The sequence below is a fragment of the Polyodon spathula genome, chromosome 6 (genome assembly GCF_017654505.1).
Source record: "Polyodon spathula isolate WHYD16114869_AA chromosome 6, ASM1765450v1, whole genome shotgun sequence".
Taxonomy (NCBI): Eukaryota; Metazoa; Chordata; class Actinopteri; order Acipenseriformes; family Polyodontidae; genus Polyodon; species Polyodon spathula.
Window position 1 is genome coordinate 50,431,697 of NC_054539.1, and position 23,989 is coordinate 50,455,685.

At 37.4% G+C, this 23,989-nt stretch overlaps 1 protein-coding gene across 1 annotated transcript in view; it reads right to left on the reverse strand.

The window, feature by feature from the left end:
- LOC121317290 (zinc transporter 6-like) overlaps positions 1-23,989 on the reverse strand; it is a 56,404-nt gene that overhangs the window by 29,494 nt on the left and 2,921 nt on the right. Inside the window, exons 2-4 of the mRNA XM_041253067.1 lie at positions 22,090-22,136; positions 21,330-21,416; positions 19,335-19,419 (exon numbers count right to left, since the gene is read on the reverse strand). Of these exons, the coding sequence (XP_041109001.1) occupies positions 19,335-19,419; positions 21,330-21,416; positions 22,090-22,136 (219 nt within the window). The remainder of the gene's footprint in view (positions 1-19,334; positions 19,420-21,329; positions 21,417-22,089; positions 22,137-23,989) is intronic.

The following is a 23,989-nucleotide window of genomic DNA, read 5'->3' on the forward strand; positions in this document are numbered from 1 at the left end:
AATTGGGTGACTGGTTCACATTGATCGACCTGCAAGACGCCTATTTTCATATCCCGATCCGCCCCACACACAGAAAATATCTACGCTTCGGCTTTCAAGGTAATATGTACGAATTCTGCGTGCTGCCATTTGGCCTCTTGCTGGCGCCCCGCATATTTTCAAAGTGCATGGATGCAGCACTGGCTCCACTTAGGCTGCGGGGTATCAGTGTGCCATGACAAAATTGAGTGTCTCCTGGGGCACATTTCCTGGCAGTGCAATTTCTTAAAAGGGGCTCGGAGGCTTCGTTCTCCCATGAAAAGTATGGTCCCTAAGTGGGATCTAGAACTGGTACTTTGGGCCCTTATGGGTCTCCCTTTTGAGCCCATGGTGTCAGCAGAACTGCACCCTGTTTCATTAAAGGTGGCATTTTTAATAGCCATTACGTTTGCCAGACGATTAAGTGAGCTTCATATGCAGTCCATCGATAACACATGTATGGATTTCATTTGAAGTCACTTATGGGTAACCTTAAGAACAAATCCATCCTTTTTGCCAAAGGTGGTGTCCTCATTCCATATTAACCAATCAGTGGTTTTGGAAACTTTCAGACCTCCCCCGCACGAGTCAGAGGAGGATCGTAGACAACATACGCTATGGCCATTTCGGGCTCTGCGCTGTTATTTAGATAGGACAGCATCCTGGAGACAGACCAACCAGCTGTTTGTCTGTTACGGGTCCCGTTCTAGAGGACAGGCCCTATCGAAGCAAAGTCTAGCACACTGGGTGACAGATGCGATACGCTTGGCGTATGAATAGATGGACTCCCCATTACCGGGGGACATTACGGCCCATTCTACCAGGGGCCAGGCAACTTCGTGTGCTTTCCTTCAGCCACCTCCTTAGATGACTTATGCAATGCTGCTACATGGACATCTAGTCAGACATCTGTGCGTTTTTACCGCCTTGATGTGACAAACCAAACAAGACCGTCTCTAGGCTCTAGAGTTTTGCAAGCGGCATGTCCTTAGGTGTCATGTGGGATCTGTTGCTATCGCCATGAGGCTGTACTGTCGGTAATCTGGAGCCACGACAGCTTTGGTACAGCTTTCCCATTCAGTAATGGTTGTCATTCGAATTGAAAGGGAACGTTAGGTAATTATCATAACCCTGGTTCCCTGAAAAGAGAATGACAACCATTACCCTTTGAGGTCGTGTTCCCAGCTGACCTGTTTTCAAAAGAAAATGGCGATGTGTTACTGAGAGGACGTCCCTCTTCAACAGTAGGTGGGCAGGAATTCCCCCTCACAGCAGGGCCTTGATAGGGCAGCTTTTGTATATTTGCTCAGAGATTGACGGTCAGAGAGGCTCTTCCCATTCGGTAATGGTTGTCATTCTCTTTTCAGGGAACCAGGATTATGGTAATAGCCTAACGTTAGTATAACACTTTGCATGAATCTTTTAAATGTAGCAGTACCATTCTGGAATTCGCTTTCATTTTCAAAACAGCTTGGTTGTGGTTTTAACCTTATAATGTATTAGGTCATACAATGCAGGATTCAACAATATTGTGGCACAGGAAACTTTTTTTTTTTTAAATCACTGTCTGTATAGAGGTGTATGATTTGTTAGTTACCAAAATCTCAGTCAACAATTCATGATAGAGAAGAGGATAATTTCGTACCACTTAATTTTTACCGATGAAACATAACCTGGTTAACCGCACTGATGGCATATCAAACGCTTAGATGACAGATATATGCTGCATTCTTGTAGAACTTAAGGATAAAACAAAATACATTTCAACAAGGAATTGCATTAGTTCCATTACTTAGTTGAGCACAAGGTGGTTTCAGTAAATACTTTCTGATTTAAATAAAGGCCTAATATCTGATAGTTTGGGATATTCTTTTTTTATTATTCTGTTTATTGGTTTTGTTAAAAAGAAATTACACATAATGACTTACAAAATAACAAAGGTTATAAACACATTTCAAATAATATAATACAAAGAGAGACTGCAAGCAATCAGTTTGCATTCAGAAGAGAGAAAAAAGATAGGCAGAGAGGTATGGATCAGGGGAGCCGTGGAAATCTAAGTTCATTACTTTGTGATAGAAGGGCATGCCAAGCTAAGCAGAAATTGTCAGTAGATCCACGAAGTGTATATTTTATTTTTTCCCGCTTTAGATACTACAAAAGTTCTCTCAGCCAATGAGCATGAGTGGGCGGGGCAGCCTGTTTCCAGGCAAATAGAATCAGGCATCTAGCTAGTAGGGTGGAGAGGCCAAAGAGTAAAACTGGAGTTTCGCTAAAGAAATGTCAGATGGTGTTATACCAAATAATGCCCACATCAGTCACAGGTTGGGTTAAATCCTTGCCAGCCTGGCCTGAGAGAGATGAATGCGGTGCAGAACTTTAAACTGTATAAGGCCATGACGGGCAAAGACCAATGAAGAGTGCACTCGAGTGAGAGCAGACTCCCAATCATCATCCTGGAGACTGAATCCCAAAACCACCTCCCATAATATTTTTAGGTTGGAAAGTGACAGTGTAAAGACATAATTTCATTATATAATTTAGATATCAAACCTTTGCAGTAGGGGTCGAATTGATCAATTTTAAAGGATTTCCAGACATTATTTTAGGGAGTTTGAAATAAATAATTGCCCAAGGAACAACCAGGCTTTCTACGGTATTCTTACACAACATAAACAGGGAATTCAATAAATAGGATTTCCTTTACCACCTATAAATTATTAAATTAATATGCATGTGCTAATGCGATTGCTGTCCTGCGGTAAGTTGCAAAGATACAATGCAAAGTAATGCCAAATGTGCTCATTAATTGGGCAGTGGTATTTTAAAATGGAGTGTGGCAGAGCAAAGCTCTGCCCTTTTTAAATTGGCAGGGATGAGGTTAACTTCCCCTACCTGCCTGGGTTTATTATGTTCAGGTGGCTGGGGTTGATTAGTTGATTAGGTTAATTAACGATCAATCAGCGCCCGGCCACCTGACATAAAAGGAGGCCTCTGCTTTTCATTTGGGAGGAGGGAGCTGAGGAAGCAGGTTGGTTTTTTTGGTTGTTTGGAAAGTTTGAATCCAGTGAAGGCATTGCCCGGCCTGGAAATTGTTATTTTTGTAAGTTTTGCTTTTTGTCTTTCTTTGTGTTTAAATTGCTTTGTTTTGGCCCTTGTGCCCTTTCATTTTTGTGTTTATTTATAATAAAATAGTTATTTTTTTGAACTGCAGTCTGTCTCTGGGCCTCTTTCCACTCGCCAGCCTGCCACAGGGAGTTAAGAAGATTTCTATAAAATCCCAACCAGAAAAAACCTGTAGGAAAAGTACAGTGTGTATCAATTTGCTAGGAATAGTGCAGAGTGTACAAATTTGCTAAACATGAGCTGCCTCTTGATCTGCTTTGGCACTCACAAGTGCTGTAAGGACACACAATCAACAGACAAATGAGTTAATCCTTTAAATACATAATCCAAGACCATACTGATAAATAAGCAAGTCAGTCAGCAACTTTAGTCCAGAATAGACAATTCTATTTTGGTTTGTCAGAAAAACTGCTTGAAAAACCAAATAAACAAATACATGTAAATCAAGCTTTCAGCAGTGTTTCATACATATGAAAAATGTACATGTCCTGTATTTGAACTGTAATCACATTTTTAATCCCTGCGCAATCAGCATTTAATGTTTACTGCATAATGCTTTCTAAACAAAGCACATTTTGTCCGCAGAGATTGGAAATGATCCCTGAGGGACTGAGACAGATTATGCAATATAGAAGAATAAAAAAAAACATGGGTGAATATATTTACTGTGCACCAGAATGAAGTTAAACTGAAATAAGACAGACATCAGGAAGGTACAATTTTCCTTGCAAGTAAGATAGGGACATGGGTAAAGATCGTACTAGCTTGATCTGTTTGTAAAATTAACTCCAAATGTTTCTTTTTAATGCCCACTATATTTATTTATATATAACTATATTTTGTTAATTACGTCACGTCAAAAAATCCTGTTCAAACGTACTTACCACAATATTTCCAATACAAATGTATTTTATAGTAGATAAAAAATAAATAAAAAAAAAAAAAAAAAAACATTTCTTGCTGCATATACACTGCTGTGCAAAAGTCTTAGACATGTTGCATTTTTCTACTCTGACACATTATGAGCATCAAAAATGTATTCAAAGCCTCCACTAGTGTTTTCTACTATTATAACAACCCTGACTTGCATAAAGAAGGAAATATATTGAGTGAAATAGCTCGCATCACTTGATTTTCAAGGTGTGGTATCTGAAGCATAATCAACAAGTACAGAGAACCATCATCTGTAATTGACAAAACCAGGACTAGAAGACCCAAAAAGCTGTCCAACAAGGATGAGCAATACTTGAAGATAATATCCTTAAGGAATAGAAAGACGACAAGCGTTGAATTGACAACAGAACTGGTAGAATGCACAGGTGTCGTTGTCCATCTATTAACAGTCCAAAGCACATTTGAACATTGTTCCATAGTCCAATATCTGTGTTCTTGTGCATATTTTAGCCTTTTAGTCTTATTCCACTTTCTTCAGAGGTATTCTTACTGCAACACATCCTTCAAGTCCTGATTTCAAGAGTGACCTTCACACTGTTGATTTGATAAACAACGAAAACATCTTTTTTGTGATTAAAATACTTTTTTTTACAATTAATTTTTTTCCTACATGCTCAACATCGATAAAGAAAGAGACACAGGTTTAGTTTAGAAAATAACCCTTGTTTGCAACATTTTATTCCATTAATAATTGTACAGTGTTTTTCGTTTTTAAACTGCTATAAACAGTTATATTTTTAAAAATTTAAAAAGTAATAATTAACAGAACGTAAAATCAAGTTATACATCCCACATCACATCTGTATTAAACTACCAGTAATTTATTATAGCTTATCAAGTACCCAGACAAGTTCAAGAACACATATTCTTTGCTTTACTAAACATTTCTTTCCAAAACCATACTTAGACAATAGTTTCTGCTGCATTGGCTTTTACAAACTAATTATATTAATTCAAATTTAAAAGTAAAGTATTAAACAGTGCTGCTTGCACCAATTAAAAAAATAACCAGTAAACAAAACATTTTAGTGTTGCATACGGTGCAGTACAAATACATTCATTTTGTTAATCAGAACCATAACCACACACTTTACAAGTGTACCACTGTGTTGCACTGACATGTAGAACAAGTAACAGTATGTATTAAAGTCATTCCAAGTACTCCATTCAAACAAAATGTTTTCTACGTCAGGCCATAAACACTTTCCTCCTCTATCTGCTTGTTTTTCTTTAGCCATTTAAAGTTTTGTCATTCTTTCGTCTCCAGTCACATACTATTTTTTCAGCATTGTGATTAACACGTATTTCTGCAAATTCAACAAAGCGTAATTTCAAACCTGTTGAGTAGCACTTTCATTTTTTGCCTGACTGTCCTACTTTATCCAGTCTCGAAGTTACCTGCATTATTATAGCATTGCAGTTGCAACGAATGGAAGACTTGATATGTTTACTACTCGGCTTTCTAACCAATAGCTATTTGCAGGTGGGTTCAGTTTATCTGTTGACAAATCAGTGGCTCGGGAGGGTGGGAATTAGGAAATTCATAGAGACTGACAGCTATTGTGTTAACAGTGAAGCAGTATAGCTGTGACGTTTTCGAGGAGGTCAGTCAAGAGTCTGAAAGCTTGTGTTTAACATTCAAAAAGACTAAGAGTATTAAGAGTAAAAAATTAAAACATTCAATTAGAACAGTGGTTTTGTGTTTCTACCTAGCAACATGACCTGAATGCCGTAGATCCTGAAAAAATAAATCAGGTTGTTGACAGTTAAGTTTGTGTGAGCCATAACCATGGCTGTAGTAATCCCATTGTGGCACTGGTACCGTAGTTTAACATTAGACACACCAGTGTATTAGTCGCTCCCCCCTTTTAAGGACACCGCAAAAATACCTAGAAAATCAACTTATACAACGGTTTTATGGTAAGCACAGATAATGACGACCTGACATACAGGTCTACTTCTAAAACTGCTTTTTAAGCTGGATATGATTTACAATAGATTTGCATTGCAGCGTAATTTGTTTTCACACATCACTTTTAATCAACTCAAACGACCTACTCTGTAGACAGACGCGGTTGTCACTGGTTGAACTTGCAGAGCCATTTATAGAAACTCTCCTCCTCCTTGAGGAACATACTGTACTTTGCTTCTATGTTGTGGTATGGCTTGGAAACGTGTTCGGTATTAAATGCAGCGCTATTGATAAATTACAATGGCACACCTGGCAAGGAAAAACCTAACACTGCCCATGCCTCAAGACACACCATCCCTACAGTGAAGTATAGTGGTGGCAGCATCATGCTGTGGGGATGCTTCTCATCAGCAGGGACTGGGCATCTTGTTACAATTGAAGGAAGAATGGATGGAGCAAAATACAGGAAAATACTGCAAGAGAATCTGCTTCAGTCCACTAAAAAACTGAAGCTTGGGAGGAAATTCACCTTTCAGCAGGACAATGATCCCAAGCACAAGGCCAAAGCAACATTGGAGTGGCTCAAGAACAAAAAGTTGAATGTCCTACAGTAGCCCAGTCAAAGTCCTGATCTCAATCCCATTGAGAATCTGTGGCACTATTTGAAAATTGCGGTCCACAAGCATCGTCCAACCAACCTGAACAACCTGGAGCAAATCTGCCAAGAAGAATGGGCCAAAATCACTCCGACACTGTGTGCAAAGCTGGTACATACTTACCCCAAAAGACTTAAAGCTGTTATTGCAGCGAAAGGTGGCGCTACCAAATATTAATGTGTGGGGGTTGAATACTTATGCAAGCAAGATATTTCAGTTTTTTATTTTTCTTAAAAACATTTCCCAACATAAAACCAATGTCACCCTACAATAATTGATTTTGAATTTAAGTGTTTTAAAATAAAATATCGAACAGAACGAAATTTCAGTGTACCATTTGTAATTCAGTAATATGACAGAATTGGTCAGGGGTCTGAATACCTTTGCAAGGCACTGGATATATATATATATGATATATATATAATATATATATATATATATATAGTATATATATATATATATATATATATATGACGATTTCCGTTCCTATGTTTAACACATAACGGTAATCATAACTGGCCTTGTTTTACTTAGTGCACGTAATACCGTGTACTGTATAACATTAGTGACCAGTTTGTGTCGGCCTAATCTATCGTGCTCTGTGTCTCCCCTCCTCCCTCCCCCCAATTACAGTAAATAAAAGTACACAAGGCGCTCACTTAAAACAAATTTTCTTGCAAAAATAATTAGTATGGTGCAAGATTTACAACTAAATCTTGAAGCTGTCATCTGCACTTCTAAAGGATATGAAAAAAAAGTAAAAGTTCTTCCTGAACATGAGGAGAGAGAAAAAAAATGCATTGCCTTGTAATATATAAGCAGATTAAGGTCAGTTGTGTATGTTTACAGAACAGATCAATCAAGATAAAAGAAACAAGTGCAATCAAGGTAAATGAAACCAGCTTTTTAGTTTAATTTTTAATGGTGCCTGCAGAACACAAGACAAACATTGAGCCACTCAACTCTGTCAATTTATCTGTGCCATTTTATTTCCGGCCCAGGGGAGCAGATCCATTTCTAGCATTACATGTAACTGCAGGCTGGTTACCAGGGAATAAGCAAAAGTTAAAGGGGCCTGTCCTCTTCCTGTTTATCTACAGGGTATATGTTTCATTCCCTGTCCCATGCCTGCTGTGCACCCATTAGAAAAGAGCAGAAATGTTCGATTTCAGATCAAGGCATTCAAGTCAGCTTTCATATTTCAGGGAAGAGATTTGCAAACTACAGCATTGTGCTGCCATTGCTTTATGAAACACATATCGACCGATCCAGCTCGGGTGTCTTCAAATGCTGCATATTACAAACAGAAATCTTCAATATGTAAACTAAAAGCTTTATTGACTGAAAACAAGAATCCACCTGCCAGGCCCTTGCATGGAAATTTAAGACTTTAAAAGGAAGTGCTACATCGATGCAGCTCGAGCCCAAGCTGACATAAGTGGCTTAAGGCTCAGGCTGGTAAAAAGAGCTGCCTCACAAATCTTCCCACATTAGGCCCTTTCCAGACATGCAGACAGATTGGGCTATCATAACATGCCACCAAGTTCTGTCACTTAAGCTGTGGAGGTTGCATATTTCAACTGCGATTTCACATATTTTTCACAGCGTTATTCAACAGCTAAACTGTAAATTCTGTACAGCAAATGATGATTCATATTCCACGTGTACTGTTTTAAGAGCACAAATGAGAATTTATTCACATTTAACTCTTGGTAGGAGCCACAAGCTCAACCAAAACCACAGCAGATAATAGCATTGTTAATTACATAATTTTAGCTCAATTTGTTTTCCTGGACCTGTGTATTATGTCTTCCTCACTTTTTGTTAATGTATTTGTTCTCTGATATTTGACTCTGGACCAAAAAGGATGAATTACTCATAAAATTCAGGTAACCACTCCCTTCATTGGCACAGCCAATCACAAGCTAAAACTCATGAATTAGTAGGCGAGGTAGGTCAATGCACCGAAGAACTTGTGCTAATGAAAGTTGAAGCACAATTGGATGATCGAAGTGTGCATCTGTGATTGAACTACAAATACATACTAGTGTCCTGTTTCTGGGAAACTATTTTACCAATATATATATATATATATATATATATATATATATATATATATATATATATATATATATATATTATTATAATATATATATATATATATATATTAATATATATTATAATATAATTGTATTGCTAAGAATTATATTAGAACTGCTTTACTAATTTCTGTCTTTAAAGCAAAATATTGTTACTTGAAGAATTGCTGCTTCTCAAAAAAATTGGGATTTAAAAACTAGGTGTCTTTGGGGAGTATGACTATAAGAACGCAAGAATCAAAAGCCTTATGATGATAACATGTACCATCTTCCATGTAGTAAAATCAAAAGAAATCTTAAAAAACAATTAACTTCTTGCCAAAAAATAACAAGCTTCTTATAAAACAGTACATGTGAAACCTACCTGGTGAACGGAAGTGCACAAGTTAGATCTATGAATATTTCACTAGCTATAACCCTGTTAACTGTGTGAACAGAGTACTATGCATGATGTTATGATGCTACAGAACCAAGCTAGATCTGTTTCCTAGCTGTCCTCAAGAAATGAATCTATAAAAATGAAAGATTAAGGTAGGTAGCATATACTGAGCTGTCCCATAGAGAACCTGCCTAATGAAACGTCTGCCTGATTGGGCAATAATTAATAGGAGCACTTAAGTAATTTAAAGCCACAGATGGTAGGGTAAACCCTAGACTTTAAGTAGCCAAACAGCAATTAATGGATGGAAAGGACAGGTCCCAAAGGAAGCTAAAAAACTACTCATATTTACATTTCAGCCCAGAGCCGAGGTCACCTTTCCAGCTGGTTAAATCCCCTGTACAGAGTTTTATTTTTCAAATATATTCAATACTGGAGATAAAATGCTTCCCTTCTTTCACATGCTGCAGCAAGTTGAGTTAACACACTGAGCAAGACTGTTTCAAATAAGAGACCCCACATAAACAACACACAGCCAGTGCACTGTAATTCAGGCTTTTAAATAAAGAAAATATATTTTCTTGGCTCATAACTTACACCACAAATTTGGGTTTGTAAAGATATTCTTTAATACATTGCATGGGATGAAATGTAGCCAAACCAAACAACTTCAAAATGCATTGTGTTCCAAGAGAAGAAATTACATTTTAATATTTTTTATTTAGCCCTGGAGGACTTACATTGTTGGTTGCTTGTGTGGGCAAACAAAAATTACAGTGGAAGTGGAAACAAAATGAATGCATCAGCTGCTAGGCTTTCTCTGGGATAATATCGGTGGAGCCAACAGCAGCGCTGGCTGTTATCTACATATGGTAGATAACCCATTTCGAGTGTCCCCGAGATACAATAATCATACACAGGTGAGGAAAAACCAGAAAACTCACAAGCATCAGACAAACAATTTGTTATCCTTGGAGCCATACAGAAGTCCATAGCCCATATAGCAACCATGAATCACTGACTCAGGACAGAAGAGACCTTTAAAATATTCTTGAAATAAAATAAAAAATCTGCCATTATGTTCAAATATGTTGAAATTGGGCCCTTACTACAAACCTTTTGACATACACTTCTTCTACAGTAAACTACCATGTATTATGAGGTTACTTAGTTAAATACAGCAAATGTTATGTACTGCAAACTGTTTGTTTACAATTTGAGACATGCTTTTTCTTTAAAAAGGTATGATGTTTCAGACAGACTTTGGAATGACCCATTTATTATTTACCAAGACATGGATAGTGGATCTATAGAAAGACTACCTGATGTCTACCATAAGTTCTGTTACCATGTTTATCAGTAAACTTTATTTCAAGTTTTAAAGATGCTGAATGTACAGCATCTTCTGCATGGCATTTGCATTCAGCTGGACACTTAATCTTACAGTCCAGTGTTTGCTGCACGGAGACACATAAATATACGTTCGTGTGTGTGTGTTTGTGTGTGTGTGTACTACATCACTATTAAGGTTTGCAACTTTACATCAAAAGACTATGGAGTAAGTTTTAAAAGAAAATTTATTTTCCTGTTTTTACTGTCCAGTTCTATATTAATACCAGAATAACTGTTATTATTTATTCTCTATTCTAAAGCATCACATACTGTAATTATTTGTGGGTTTTCTTTCTCTTTAAAGCTTTGTCTTTGAAAACTAAGCATTTTGGCTGTCAAAACAAGATGCACACCTGATCTGAATCAAATACCACATGGTCAGGAATTAATACCAGAGAGGCTGTTTGGTGGGTTTAAAACTCAGCCCAGCCGTTGTCTCTCTGTGTGACCCTGAAGGGCATTTGACCTCCTTTTGCTTCAGTTCACCCAGCTGTACAAATGAGCAGACACAGGAGCCCACTGGAAATGAGATGAGGCATTCTCATTGGGCAATGTTTCAAACACAATATAAATGTGAACAGACAGTTACCAGAAACAGTATTTATTTTTTCCTACAGGACCTTTTATCAAGGAGGTTTAAAATGGTTATTACTAAATAAATAAATAAATAAATAAAGTACATAAATAAATTTGTTAAACTGACCAATCTACAACACAAAACAAAGATTTTGGCTAGGCTATGACATGGAATGGAGGATAAACTACTTTTGTAGTGACAGTGGTATCACTTCACAGGGCTCCAGATTGCAACTAAAACATTTTTGTTCGTTTGTTGCATCTTCTTTAGCTGCCACGTTTATCCCAGATATATTGTTTATCATTAGGAGTTTGATGATGATTTCATTGTGCAGCAGCTTCCTTAGTTATCTCTTCAGTCAAAAAAGCAGGTACGGTAATTCAAGACATTACCATAATGAAAAACAGTTTTTTCATTAGGGCAAGTACAAAACAGTTAATGTTTTGTACTCAAGCATGGTCAGCTGTTGCAGAGAAAAGGGAGTTTATTTCTAAAACTGACCATTTTAAGAATGGTGAAAGCAGAAAGCATAGCGATACCTGGGACTGTAATTAGGAAGTGTAGACCTACCATGACATCAGTAGCTAAAGCAATGTGCTACTGAAGTAACTGCTGGGAAAAAAATACAAAAAAAAAACAAACAGCTTACTTGATTGCAGTAGAAAACCTGCCATTCACAGCTAATGAAAATAATGGTTTGGAAATATCTAAAATGTACACAACGTGCTTGCAAAATACCGAAAATGTAACCCTTAAACGACACGTGATCCATAAATAACAGCATGCTGGCTTTCATATTTTGGCAATGAGGTGCATGAAACAGGTTGGATCTGGTCATCCACATTGTCAGGTTCCTCATGATACTCAAATGTATTCGAAGAAGAAACCATTTGAACCACCGCTCAAATTCTTCCGCACCTTAAGTGGATAAGCATGCTTTCACTGTACTCATCAGCTGCATAGATTAAGCCTTCAGCAGAAAGCGTGTACAAACTCAGTCACTGTTTTAGTATCACTTCAATGTCACACCAAGTTGTTGTTGTATTTTAAGCAGTGAATATTACAGCAACCAACTTGCTCCAAAAGTGGCACCCAACAATTTAATTTTGCAACCAATTTTTTTGGCCTAGGAGCAATTGGCTCCTAAGGCAAAAAGTTGGTTTGCAGCCCAGCTTCTGGGGCCAGGCAAATCAGAGCATTTTACTTTTGTCCTGATTTGAACAGGCATGTTAAATGATAGAAATGCATGATGAGAAAAACAGACCTAAGCATAAACATCAAAAGAACATGGTGGTGAAAACATATGTTTGTCAACAGTGCTGAATGTTTTCCGCAGAATATAAAAAGGGCATCTCTGTGAGCCACAGAATTTAGGCATAAACACATCATGCCCAGATGCACTGGAAATTAATTGGAGGTGTAAACATCTAGTTTGATTGTCCTGAAGCATGTAATGTAAAATGCTAAATTAGACTCAGGTCAGCCTATTATGCAAAACCACCCGAGGGACAAAAATAATACATTTCTAACAATAGATTTCTGAATGCTATTTAGTAACACATAAGACAGTGGTTACAACGTTAGAAGACATAAAAAATAATGATGTAGTGATTGGATTATAAATGCAGCAGTTACAAAATGCATATTAGGCCACTTTTTAAATGTACTATACAAACAGTGACCAACTTACTTATAATAAATATTTACTTACAAAACAATGCCATTATCTAGTTTTATAGTCAGTTTACCTACTGCTAGACAGCCCCAGTGATCATTACCTTTATAGGCCTGTTCTTGCAAAGTAAAAAAAGAATAAGTTTTACCTTTACATTCTAGCTCCAGGAACTAGTTATTCATGACATGCACCTGAGCTTAAACAAGAAATTGACGTTCCATTCAAGCACTATTAATAAAAAGCCTGGGACTTCAAGGAATCCCCCAATGTCCATGGAAAACATGCAAGACCACACATAAACAATGGTTATTTATTTAATCTTGAGTAGCGCTTGAAAACGATCACATCGATCTTCTAAGTCAATGCATAAGACATTTTACAATGATATAACATATACTCACTGTATTTCGTACACTTCAAGTGAAAAAGACTATCTTGCATAGAAAACTTAATTAGATTTTTTTTTTTTTTAATTTTATAACGTTTTGCATAATAGGCTGACCTGAGTCTAATTTAGCATGTTACATTACATGCTTCAGGGCAATCAAACTAGATGTTTACACCTCCATTTAATTTCCAGTGCATCTGGGCATGATGTGTTTATGCCTAAATTCTGTGGCTCACATAGATGCCCTTTTTATATTCTGCGGAAAACATTCAGCACTGTTGACAAACATATGTTTTCACCACCATGTTCTTTTGATGTTTATGCTTAGGTCTGTTTTTCTCATCATGCATTTCTATCATTTAACATGCCTGTTCAAATCAGGACAAAAGTAAAATGCTCTGATTTGCCTGGCCCCAGAAGCTGGGCTGCAAACCAACTTTTTGCCTTAGGAGCCAATTGCTCCTAGGCCAAAAAAATTGGTTGCAAAATTAAATTGTTGGGTGCCACTTTTGGAGCAAGTTGGTTGCTATAATATTCACTGCTTAAAATACAACAACAACTTGGTGTGACACGGACTCAGGCATATGATTCTCTCTGTGCCAAAAATGGAAAGAGAGGAAAATTGGTTTAACATAAGAACTGATTTGAACCAAGTTGTATTTAGATATAATTTATGTAAAAAAAAAAAAATAAATAAATCAAGTGCACATAAAACTTATGTAAGGAATATAGTCTATGTTAATCTACATAAACAACAAATCAACACCCAGTACATTAATCTGACAGGATATTGATAATTCACAGTAGTGACCGATTTTTATACTTGTATTAGCAATGACAATACCAGTTTTTTAGTTAACACACATTTCAGCTTCACACACATAAAACTGTTATGGTTCAAAGAATATATTTCACAAGTTTGCAGTACAGAGTTCTAACGACACATTATTCACAGGCTTTACAATTTATGCTGAACCATGAGATCGTTGATAATTCACGGGTATAGGCAATTATGGCACTTCGCCCTATTTCGTTTTCCCAACCGTAATTACTTTTGGGTAATTACACTCATCATGGAATGTCACCATACTCCAAAGCGTTTGGCCTCCTCCGGTTTTTTCATTCTGGAGTAACCTGAACGATGAGACCGAGAGCAGACGCACTGGACACTATGACCAGGGGGGGAGGGGGGGGGGGGGGGGGGGGGGGGGGGGGGTCAAAAATTGGGGGGGGGGGGGGGGGGGGGGACATTCAAAAATCGTAGACAGAAATCGGGACATTCGGCTCGTAGACACTACACAAAGCAAAGCCCTAGTGTGTGAGGGTACACAGAAATTCATTATATCAAAAGGGAATGATAAGTGAAACAAAGTGATGCGATGCCCTGTCAATTTTGCACCGCACCCTGGGAGCTCCTGTCCATGGTCGGCAGTCAAATAGCCTGAACTTGAACCGTTGATGTCCAGGCTATAGTGCGCATCCTGCGCTCCACGAGGAGCAACTTTACTAGATGCGCCACTCGGGAGCCCCAGTGGTGATAGGATTTTGATCATGCCTTCCTGGTAGAGGAGGCATAACGCCAACATGAGAAGGCATACACTGTAGTTGTGATGTTTCTTACTCATGTTGTATCAATTACAAATTAAAATATTGCTACTTGTATGTATAAATGTGTAAAAAATGGTACAACACCATTTTCAGTAAAAGAAAATATGACTGCCTTTTTTAATTTTCTTTTTTAACTGGTGATAGTAAGTGGCGGTGGGCTTCATAGGTACGCTTACCTTGTTACATGAAGAAAGTTGAAGGTGGTCAAGCAATATCAGTTTCAATATTGAAGATGTAAGAATGTTGTTGCTACAGTATTTTTGTGTACTGTGAAAGGTTGATGTCATTTTTGTATTTTTAATTTTTTATGGCCTGCATATGGCCCAATAAAGTTACCTTTGTTTTTGTGTGCCATGAACAATACATCTGTCTGGATAGAAGCGTACCAGTACAATCCTTGATCAGCAGCCAAAAAAGTCACCATTAAGTGAATGTCATTTCAGTTCTGTGCCCAGGATCACAGTCTAAGTTGTGGCTGTCTATATAGACAGATTACAAGGTCTTTTGTGTTTAATAATAATTTTTATTATTATTCATATATTTACAGAGTTCCCTTGATATTTCACCATTTGATAATTCACCAATGTGGTTAATTCACTGCTAGGCCATGTTGGCAGTAAATTGTAAAAGTCCTATATTTTCCTGTAGAAGGGGCCTTACTAGTTAATTGTTTTTAATATTTCATGGTTTTATAACGTGTAACTCAAATAGAGAAATAAAGTGGAGCAGTGTACTTTTACTATTTACTATTAGAGATCAAGGCCTCTTTTACATCACAGAGAGCAGGTTAGAATCAACAGCAACTTATTCAAGCAGCCAAACACGATTGCTTTCAACATTCTATATGAGCAAAGGACCTAGAATCTGTCATTTCATCCTGTGGAAGTAGCCTGATTCAATTCATACCATTGTGGATGTGTTGGCTCCCTTGTGGGAATTATTTGGACGACAAAGACACTATCAGGGCTTGCAAGAAGGGGGGAGGTAAATTGTTCTTGCCAATCTTTTTTTTTTTTAATCTTGTAAATTGCTAATTTGAACTAATTACACCTCCATCCAGTTCGTGAAGTTGTACATTATTTTATTACCTCTATTTAACTAAGCTAACAACATGACAACATAAGGTATACAACATGAAACTAAGTGAACAAACTGTACAATTACTATTATACCACATTCTGTTCTGTATCCAAAATTATTTAAATTAAGTTCAGGACTTAACAACAATCTATTGAAGCACACGCCTGATTATAAAGCCTTATTGGAAGCTCAAGTTTGTGGATGGGAATCCACTCCCTATTTTATATAACCTACGAGAAACATTTAGAGCAACGACTAAGATGTGTATCGATTCTGGTAGGAGTGTTGACATAAAAAAAAGTGGGATCAAAGTACATACATTTCCAACAGATTGTAATTTAATATAATCTGTCAATGCAAAATTTGATCTGAATGTGCTGACAGTATCACACACAAGTTCTTGTAGAGCTGCGCCCCCCTTCAGAGATTTGTTACTTTTTTGCTTCGTTCTAGTAAACAGTACAATATTTTGAAAAATATGACTTTCCTAAAGCAACATATTGGAACGTTGCATGTAAAATGAAAACAGGCTCCACACAGACAGTAGCTTTGTGCTCGAAATCAGCAGTTTATTAACACAGGTCAAATAAACAATTAAAGACCACGCCAAAGCAAAGCAAAATAATAAAACCTTGTCTCTGTGCTAAATTCCAGTCTCACTGAGACAGCCTCTGCACTCACACAACTGTGCTCAGGCATGTACTCCTAGTTATCTCTTCGCCTTAAACCACGCCCTCCATCTACCTTCACCAATCCCGGGCATGGTATTCGGACCCCAATCTCCTGCCAGCTCCTGAGGGCTAGGTGTACAAATGCACGTCCAGGATTGGTGAACCCAGACAGACTGGCAACCAACACACACAAATAAGCGACTCATCTTTAATAAAATTATAATATATTTATATTTTTAAGACGGTACACTTTATTACAATCACTACTCATAATTGTAGTAACAGCAATACAGTCACTTATTTTCATTCTTCATTCCACATTTAAATGAGAAAGTAAGGATGTGGAGGATTTAAAAGCCCATTTAATTGTTTCACAACCAAAGTATTATTACCTTATACCTTTTTGTTTATATCACAATCTCGTTTTACTAGCAGTAACGCCCTTAGTGCTTTATCTACGATCATTGAAATTTCAATGTGCTTATGTTTGTGAAATAAAAGGTATACTGTATTAACAACACTACAACAACAACAATAGTAATAAAATCTGTTTAATTTACAGTGTTTTGCTGTGAAACAAATAAATAAGCTTTTAAATCCCCAAAGTCCTTACTTTCACATTTTAAAAAGCAGAAGAAAGAATGAGAAAATGAGGGTGCAACAGTTTAATAAGTTACTATAGTCTTTATTAATGTTAATGCAATTACGAATGTCTGTCCAGCTTAATTTTATGTTTTTATAAAAGATTTATTGAATATAATTTTGCACACTCGTATGTCCATTTTCTACATTCTGCATGCAGCAAAAACTGTAAATTAAAAAATCAAAGCCCCCCCCCCCCCCCCCCCCATTTATAAACTGCTGGTGTATCTAAATCTAGTTTTTTAACGTGACTGTATTTGTGAACAAAATGTATTTGATATTAAAACCCGCCAGCGCTGCACTTTCAAATGAAGGAGGGCTGGGCGATAGAGCCGCTGAGCTATGATAGGTCTGAAATGACAGAAGCTCTCTGCATGGGGATTGGTCAGATTTAACAGGGGGTTGGTCAGATTAAACATGATCTCTGCCTGGGTAGTTGATTGAGTCAATCATTGTGGAGGCCCACAGAGTTTTTTTTCAGTCAGGTATTGGCGCCCCCCTAATAACCTCCCACAGTTTGAAAAGCTCAGCTGTAGAGACATCTCTTTTACACTGTAGTGAGGTACATAAATCAAACACATTTTAGATCTCAAAAATGCTTTTATTTATTTTAATACATTTTTGTTTAAGAAGACCTGTACAATAGGCTACACACTGGCATTAGAATTGTTTGAAAGAGCAAGAGAATGCTACTTTGTTCTATCTGTTGAGCCTGTAGACTCAAAGCACCGTTACTGAAGCATAAGTAAGACCTCTCCATTACAACTTGTTTTTTCTTTTCCATTTCTGCTCTCTAGTTTCATACACCTACAAAAACAATACAGTAGGATCTAGGAAAGTACAGTTTTCATTTTCAACACTTCAATTTACATACACCTTTACCACAGAGAACCAGGCCCCTTATCATTCTACTGTAATTGTTGTAAATTAATTTGAAACTCCCATGACAAATTTAAGCATCCATCAAGTTGCAATGTTATAATTGTTTAATTATTATTTGTTTTACAATTATTTGGATACACAGATGACAAAATGAACCAAGCAACCAACCTAACAATTACTGGGGGGAAAAAAAAAAACATTTACAATTATTACAGAATTGCTAGTACAGTATTGTGTGTAGCTTCATCTCAATATGCAATACTTCATGCCACTGAATGAAACTGATGGGAAAAAAACACCTGTCTACTTCATTTGCGTTAATCTAAAATAATTTAATAGCAGATGGGTACCAAGGAATTATTTTAATGTGTGACAAATAAAAATAAACCAAAAACTGTTTGTTTACAATACAAAACTTGCTTGAGTCTGAACAAGACACCGATCTTAACCACACATACTACTGAAGCAGCAATCCATCCAATGATTTTCAGATATGTTTTTCTATACCATGGACTCTGCCAAAAGCATTTGGGATTCTGAGAAAGATCATTATTGAAATAACCAACCATATTACTAGACAAACATCAAAATAATAAGGTCAAACTATAAAACACCTAATTTATTGGTACAGTGGACAGGGCTACTAGAGGGACCTAGGCTTAATTTCAGCAGTCCTTTGGGTAAATTAGATGTAGAAGAATATCTTCATTACTAAGAGGACAGGACAATAAAGACATAATGTACATTTGAAATTGAATTACTTTATAGCTAAAGCACCAATAGGTACTAACATTATTATTGACCCACCGGTTGGGGAATGGACACAGAACCAAGTGGCCTGGCAAACATTATTGCCAGTACTATACACAGAGAGGGGATACTGGTATGTTATTTTTTCCTACTTGGTCTAAACAAGTAAAAACTAACACCAAATTGACTTTACTGAATACAGTAATATTTTAAATGTAACACCTTTTATTTATTTTCTACTACTTTAACTTATTTAACAAGAAGTAACTTTGCAAAAAGACACCCCCACTATAAGTGATTGTACAGTTTCAGAGTCTGTATAGAAAGAAATTAAACAGTGGCGTATTCAAGAACAGTTTTGGAGTGGTTATTTTTTATTATAGGTCTGCAATGTTGAAAGAGTTAACTTAAATGATTTGTGAGCATAGCTGCACAAACTTGAGCGTAGAACACGGAGTAGTTCACTTCACAAGTGCTGAGGACACAACACAAATTCCTCTCAAATAATTTTCATTTCTCACTTACCCATGCTGTTGGTGGAGCTGCACCACATCAAAAGTAAGCCAGTGAACATCAAGTTGAAGAAACCAAATAGCAAAATTTTCCATGACTGTTAAAAAAACATAAAATCAAAGAATATAAAATGTCATGTATAAGGAAATACAAGAATAACATTGCATCCTGTTAAATGTGTACATTACAACAAACAGCTTAATACATAACAGGAAATAGTGAACACAAATAAACAAATGACATGACGCGAAAGCATGTCTGGGCCTAGTACACACAGTTCTTTAAATTGCTGTGAAATACACAATTCAGTGGCAAGCAGTGTTATGGCAGTAGTTGTGACATGCAGTTTGATGTTGGCCTATTAAACCTTGCATGTGTCAATGTCTTCACAAATGCCCAGTGTATAGTGTAGAGTCAGCTGCCCAAGTATTAGGCAGATTGACTACACATGGAAATCAAAATACACCAGCTTGCAAGGCAAGCATCAAGGTGTGCTTTTCCTGGCCACGCCTCGGCAAACAGTCGACTTTTTGGGATGGTGTCACAGCTTTGCACATGCACAGTGGACTTTCTGAGTGCATTAAAGATGCGAATGCCAATTAAGCAGCAGCTTCATTTTTTACTTAAATTCTGTTCTTGCCATTTTTACTAAACAAGGTTCATTCACTGTGCTAAGCTACAATATAAGAAAGAGGCAGTTCAGCAATTCAAAACTGTTGACCTGTTGGTGTCAACTTAGCATCAAGGTCTTTCTAGCCTTGAATCAGTTGTACTGTCTATTACCAGCAGTTAGGCAGAAAATAAGCAGCCAACTGTCTGAGGAATTATGTTCAGACTCACAGAATTTCAATCACTTGAAAATCACAACAGTTCCATGTTTTAAAATAGTCTTGGCTGATATTTCATTGCATTCTAAACTGCCCTTTGACATCCTTGTGGCTTAAGAGGTGTTCCCTTGGCAACAGCGTTTTAGAAAAGTTACCAGAAAATAAAGAAGTCAGGAGGCAAGGGTCAAGATCCTTCCAGAAGTCACATACAAAGGTTTAGATTTTATATGAAAAGCTAAATGCTGGAAACCAAAAACAGTACAAACGCTCAATGTATAACATACCAATTTTCATTCTTTTTTGGAGAGGTACAGTCTACAGTCATAATGATCGCACAGACAATATCACAGCAGTAGATGGAGCACATCCAGATTATTTCTAAGCGGGGATTGGACCTGATACCTTGAAACCTTGAGGTTGCAGTGCTGCCTGCTGAGACAACCAATAGCCAGTGAATACACTGAAAACAAGGGGAAGTTCTAATTCTGTTCAAATTGTTATAAAAAGCATCATTCAGTGCCAAATGGCCATATAAAGTTAACCGTTATACAAACAGTTAGGCTTTAGCCCAAAGTTAACTGGCCCTCTAGCTACTTTTAAGTGATTCATCAAGGATACTTTCAGCTACTCATTTTCTGATGATTTCTCCTCATGTATTTTAGCTATGCTTTTGCATTTTGACACTTGTTACAATCTAATGTGCAATGTAATCTTGTTACCATTTGTGTTAGTTTGCAAAAATCCACTTATTAAAAAAAAAAAAAAAAAAAAAAAAAAAAAAAAGGATTTAAAAAGTTTTATCTACATCAGTGGTGCACAACTCAGGCCATGGAAGGCTGGTGTCCCTCCTGGTTTTTGTTCTAACCACATCCTAAATTAGTTAATTGGACCAATTAAGCTTCTAATAAGGTCCAATAAAGTACTTTAGGGTGCAGTTGGAATAAAAACCTGCTGGGACACCGGCCCTCCAGGACTGAGTTGTGCACCACTGATCTAAACTATGTACATTTTCTTAATCTTTAATCTCTTACCTATTTCAGATCCTATTATGAGGGTTCTACATCATTCACTGTTTGGGCTGGAATAACTGTTTTCTTGTTCACCACAACATACTTCAGTTACACTATTTTTGATACAACACAGTTTTAGAATTTCAATAATTTATTTTAAATGTACTTACCCCTCTGTCACCTGTTACCAAGCGAAATTCTTGTACAAACTTGCCATAGAAAGATCTTTGCGACTTCCGGAATGGATGAATAGTTCCCTCAAAAAATAAAACAGTGTATTAACTACAGTACTTACTAAAATTAAAAACACTTTAGAATGATTTAAAATAATGTTTAAGTTAAATAGATCACTGTTCTCTTGAAATTAGGAGGTACTTTATACTGTAGTCATCTAATAAAAGCAAGTAAAGCTGTTGCGTCAAAGCAGTGTTGACATCTTACACAATGCTGCCACCTAGTGATATAGCAGGGTAAATTTACATCAGACATTTCTTTTTCTGTATCTTTCTTGCTCTGCTCTACAAAAATAATCCCGCCAGTCTAGTATGACATATCACTACAAAGCCATAATTTCTGTAAAAGTAAAAAAAAAAAAAAAAAAAAAAAAAAAAAACACACTATCAAAACGACATGAGCAACCATAATGTTGTAATCAAATACTATGCAAGCAATACATTAGAGTTCAGTCACCTGTCCAAACACGATTCCTCTACCATGCTGGTCTGGAAATGCCCTCATATCACATAGAAGAGAAACACTGAGGTCAGGACTAAAATGTGTTCCAGTCTGTACTCATGTCCTTTTCTTCACATGTTTTTGCAAAAATAGTCCTTGGAAACAGTGACCCCCCATCCCCAAAATAATAACGCTTAAAATTAAAAGCGTTCTAACTGTTTGGGAATACAGAAACTTTAGCACACAAAGACTTACCAAAACATAGGTATCTGTCTCTTGTTTTTTTCTGTGAAGAGGTACATCTGCAAAAAAAGTTAAGACATTAAATATAGTGTTAGCTAGACTCCAACTTTTTTTGTGTTAACCAAGGTAATCATAATTGACTTAATTAAATTACCATATAGGCTACACTGCGTGTAGTTGGCATCAATTACTCACTTTCATGACTTAAACAGCTATTTTCCTTTAAATAATTAATTGTTAATTCTTCAGAGAAATTAGCATTTGAAATAGTTCTAGAACCTATTTACTATTTACTTCCACCACTGCTTGTCTAACATTCACTAAGGCGTGGTCATTAGCCTGTTCTCTGCCAAACTGCGTGTTTCTTACACCCCATTGGTCTAACAGAGCCTGATCCCCCTCCTCATTTACAGTGACCTGCATGTTCCCAGTTCCATCAATTATCTCCTGTTCCGTGCACTGTGTCCCGACCCCTTTTCCTACACGTTTATTGGGTTACCCAACTAAAGTTTTCTGGCACACATGTGGCTGATACTCCTTGCACTTTTCTATTTCTATCCATACAGGAGTTTCTGCGCTTAATGGGGGTTAAAGTCTTGCCCGCTAAAGGGGAATATTTGTTCCAAACTCTCTTCTGGGTTAATCTTTCCCATTTCTACCTTTTCAACTGGGGCTGCCAACTCCCCTTGTATTTTATAGTCGCCAATTGATTTTTACCCCATTTTTCTCCCAATCTGAAACAGCCAATTGTATTATTTTAGGCTCAGCTCACAGCTACCGCCTCCGCACTGACTCGGAAGCGGCGAAGGCAAACACACGCTGTCCTCTGAAACGTGTGCCATCAGCCAACTGCTTTTTTTTTTTTTTTTCACTCTGCAGGACTGCCATGCAGCCACCTCAGAGCTACAGCTTCGGAGGACAATGCAGCTCTGGGCAGCTTACAGGCAAGCCCACAGGCATCCAGCAAGTCTACAGGGGTCGCTGGTGAGTGGCGAGCCGAGGATACCCTGGCCAACCTGGACCTCTCCACCCAGGCAATGCTCGGCCAATTGTGCGCCGCCCCTGGTAGCTCTCCTCCATGGTTGGCAGTGGAATAGCCTGGATTCGAACCGACGACCTCCAGGCTATAGGTCGCATCGTGCGCTCCACGTGGAGCGCCTTTACAGGATGCGTCACTCGGGAGCCCCCTCCTGTATTTTTATAATTTTATATTTTTATATTTTATGTTAAACCCTGGATAATCTCTCCCCAGCATTACTACGTATGGTGTAATAAAAAAAAAAAGTGTGTTCTAGAAAGTTCTAGAAATGCGTTCGAGTTCATCTTTGCCCTTGCCCTATAATAACCCCATATCTTATATAACTTGTTTTTGTCACGTTTATATAACTTGTTTTGGTTAGAATGTTCTAGGGAAAGGAATGGTTTATTCAGAGGGCCGAGCCTCGAGGGAGTGATCTGGCCAATTACTCTCTCGCATGCAAAAGCCTAACTTGGTAAGTTATAAAGGACGGGGTTCTCCTCTGCTCTGATGAGAGTCAGCCGTGAGGATTAGCGCGCAGTCCTGCTCGGTAATTTCTTGGAGACAGCTGCTTTCTCTTACCAGGGTCGAAGGGCTCTCCCGATCCGCTTGGAAGGGTAAGAATTAGTTCAGTTGCGTCTCATGGATTGTATTGATCTGTGATTAATATAATCTTTGTATGTAACCTTGTTGGGTTGTGTCCCGTTAGGGATATTGTTATTCGCAGTATAGCATCTGTGTATGTAACTGCGTGTGTGTGTGTGTGTGTGTGTGTGTGTGTGTGTGTGTGTGTGTGTGTGTGTGTGTGTGTGTGTGTGTGTGTGTGAAATAATAAAGGACCTTTTAAAATTACTCTGTGAAGTAATTGTCTTATTTACTTCCACATCAACTTCC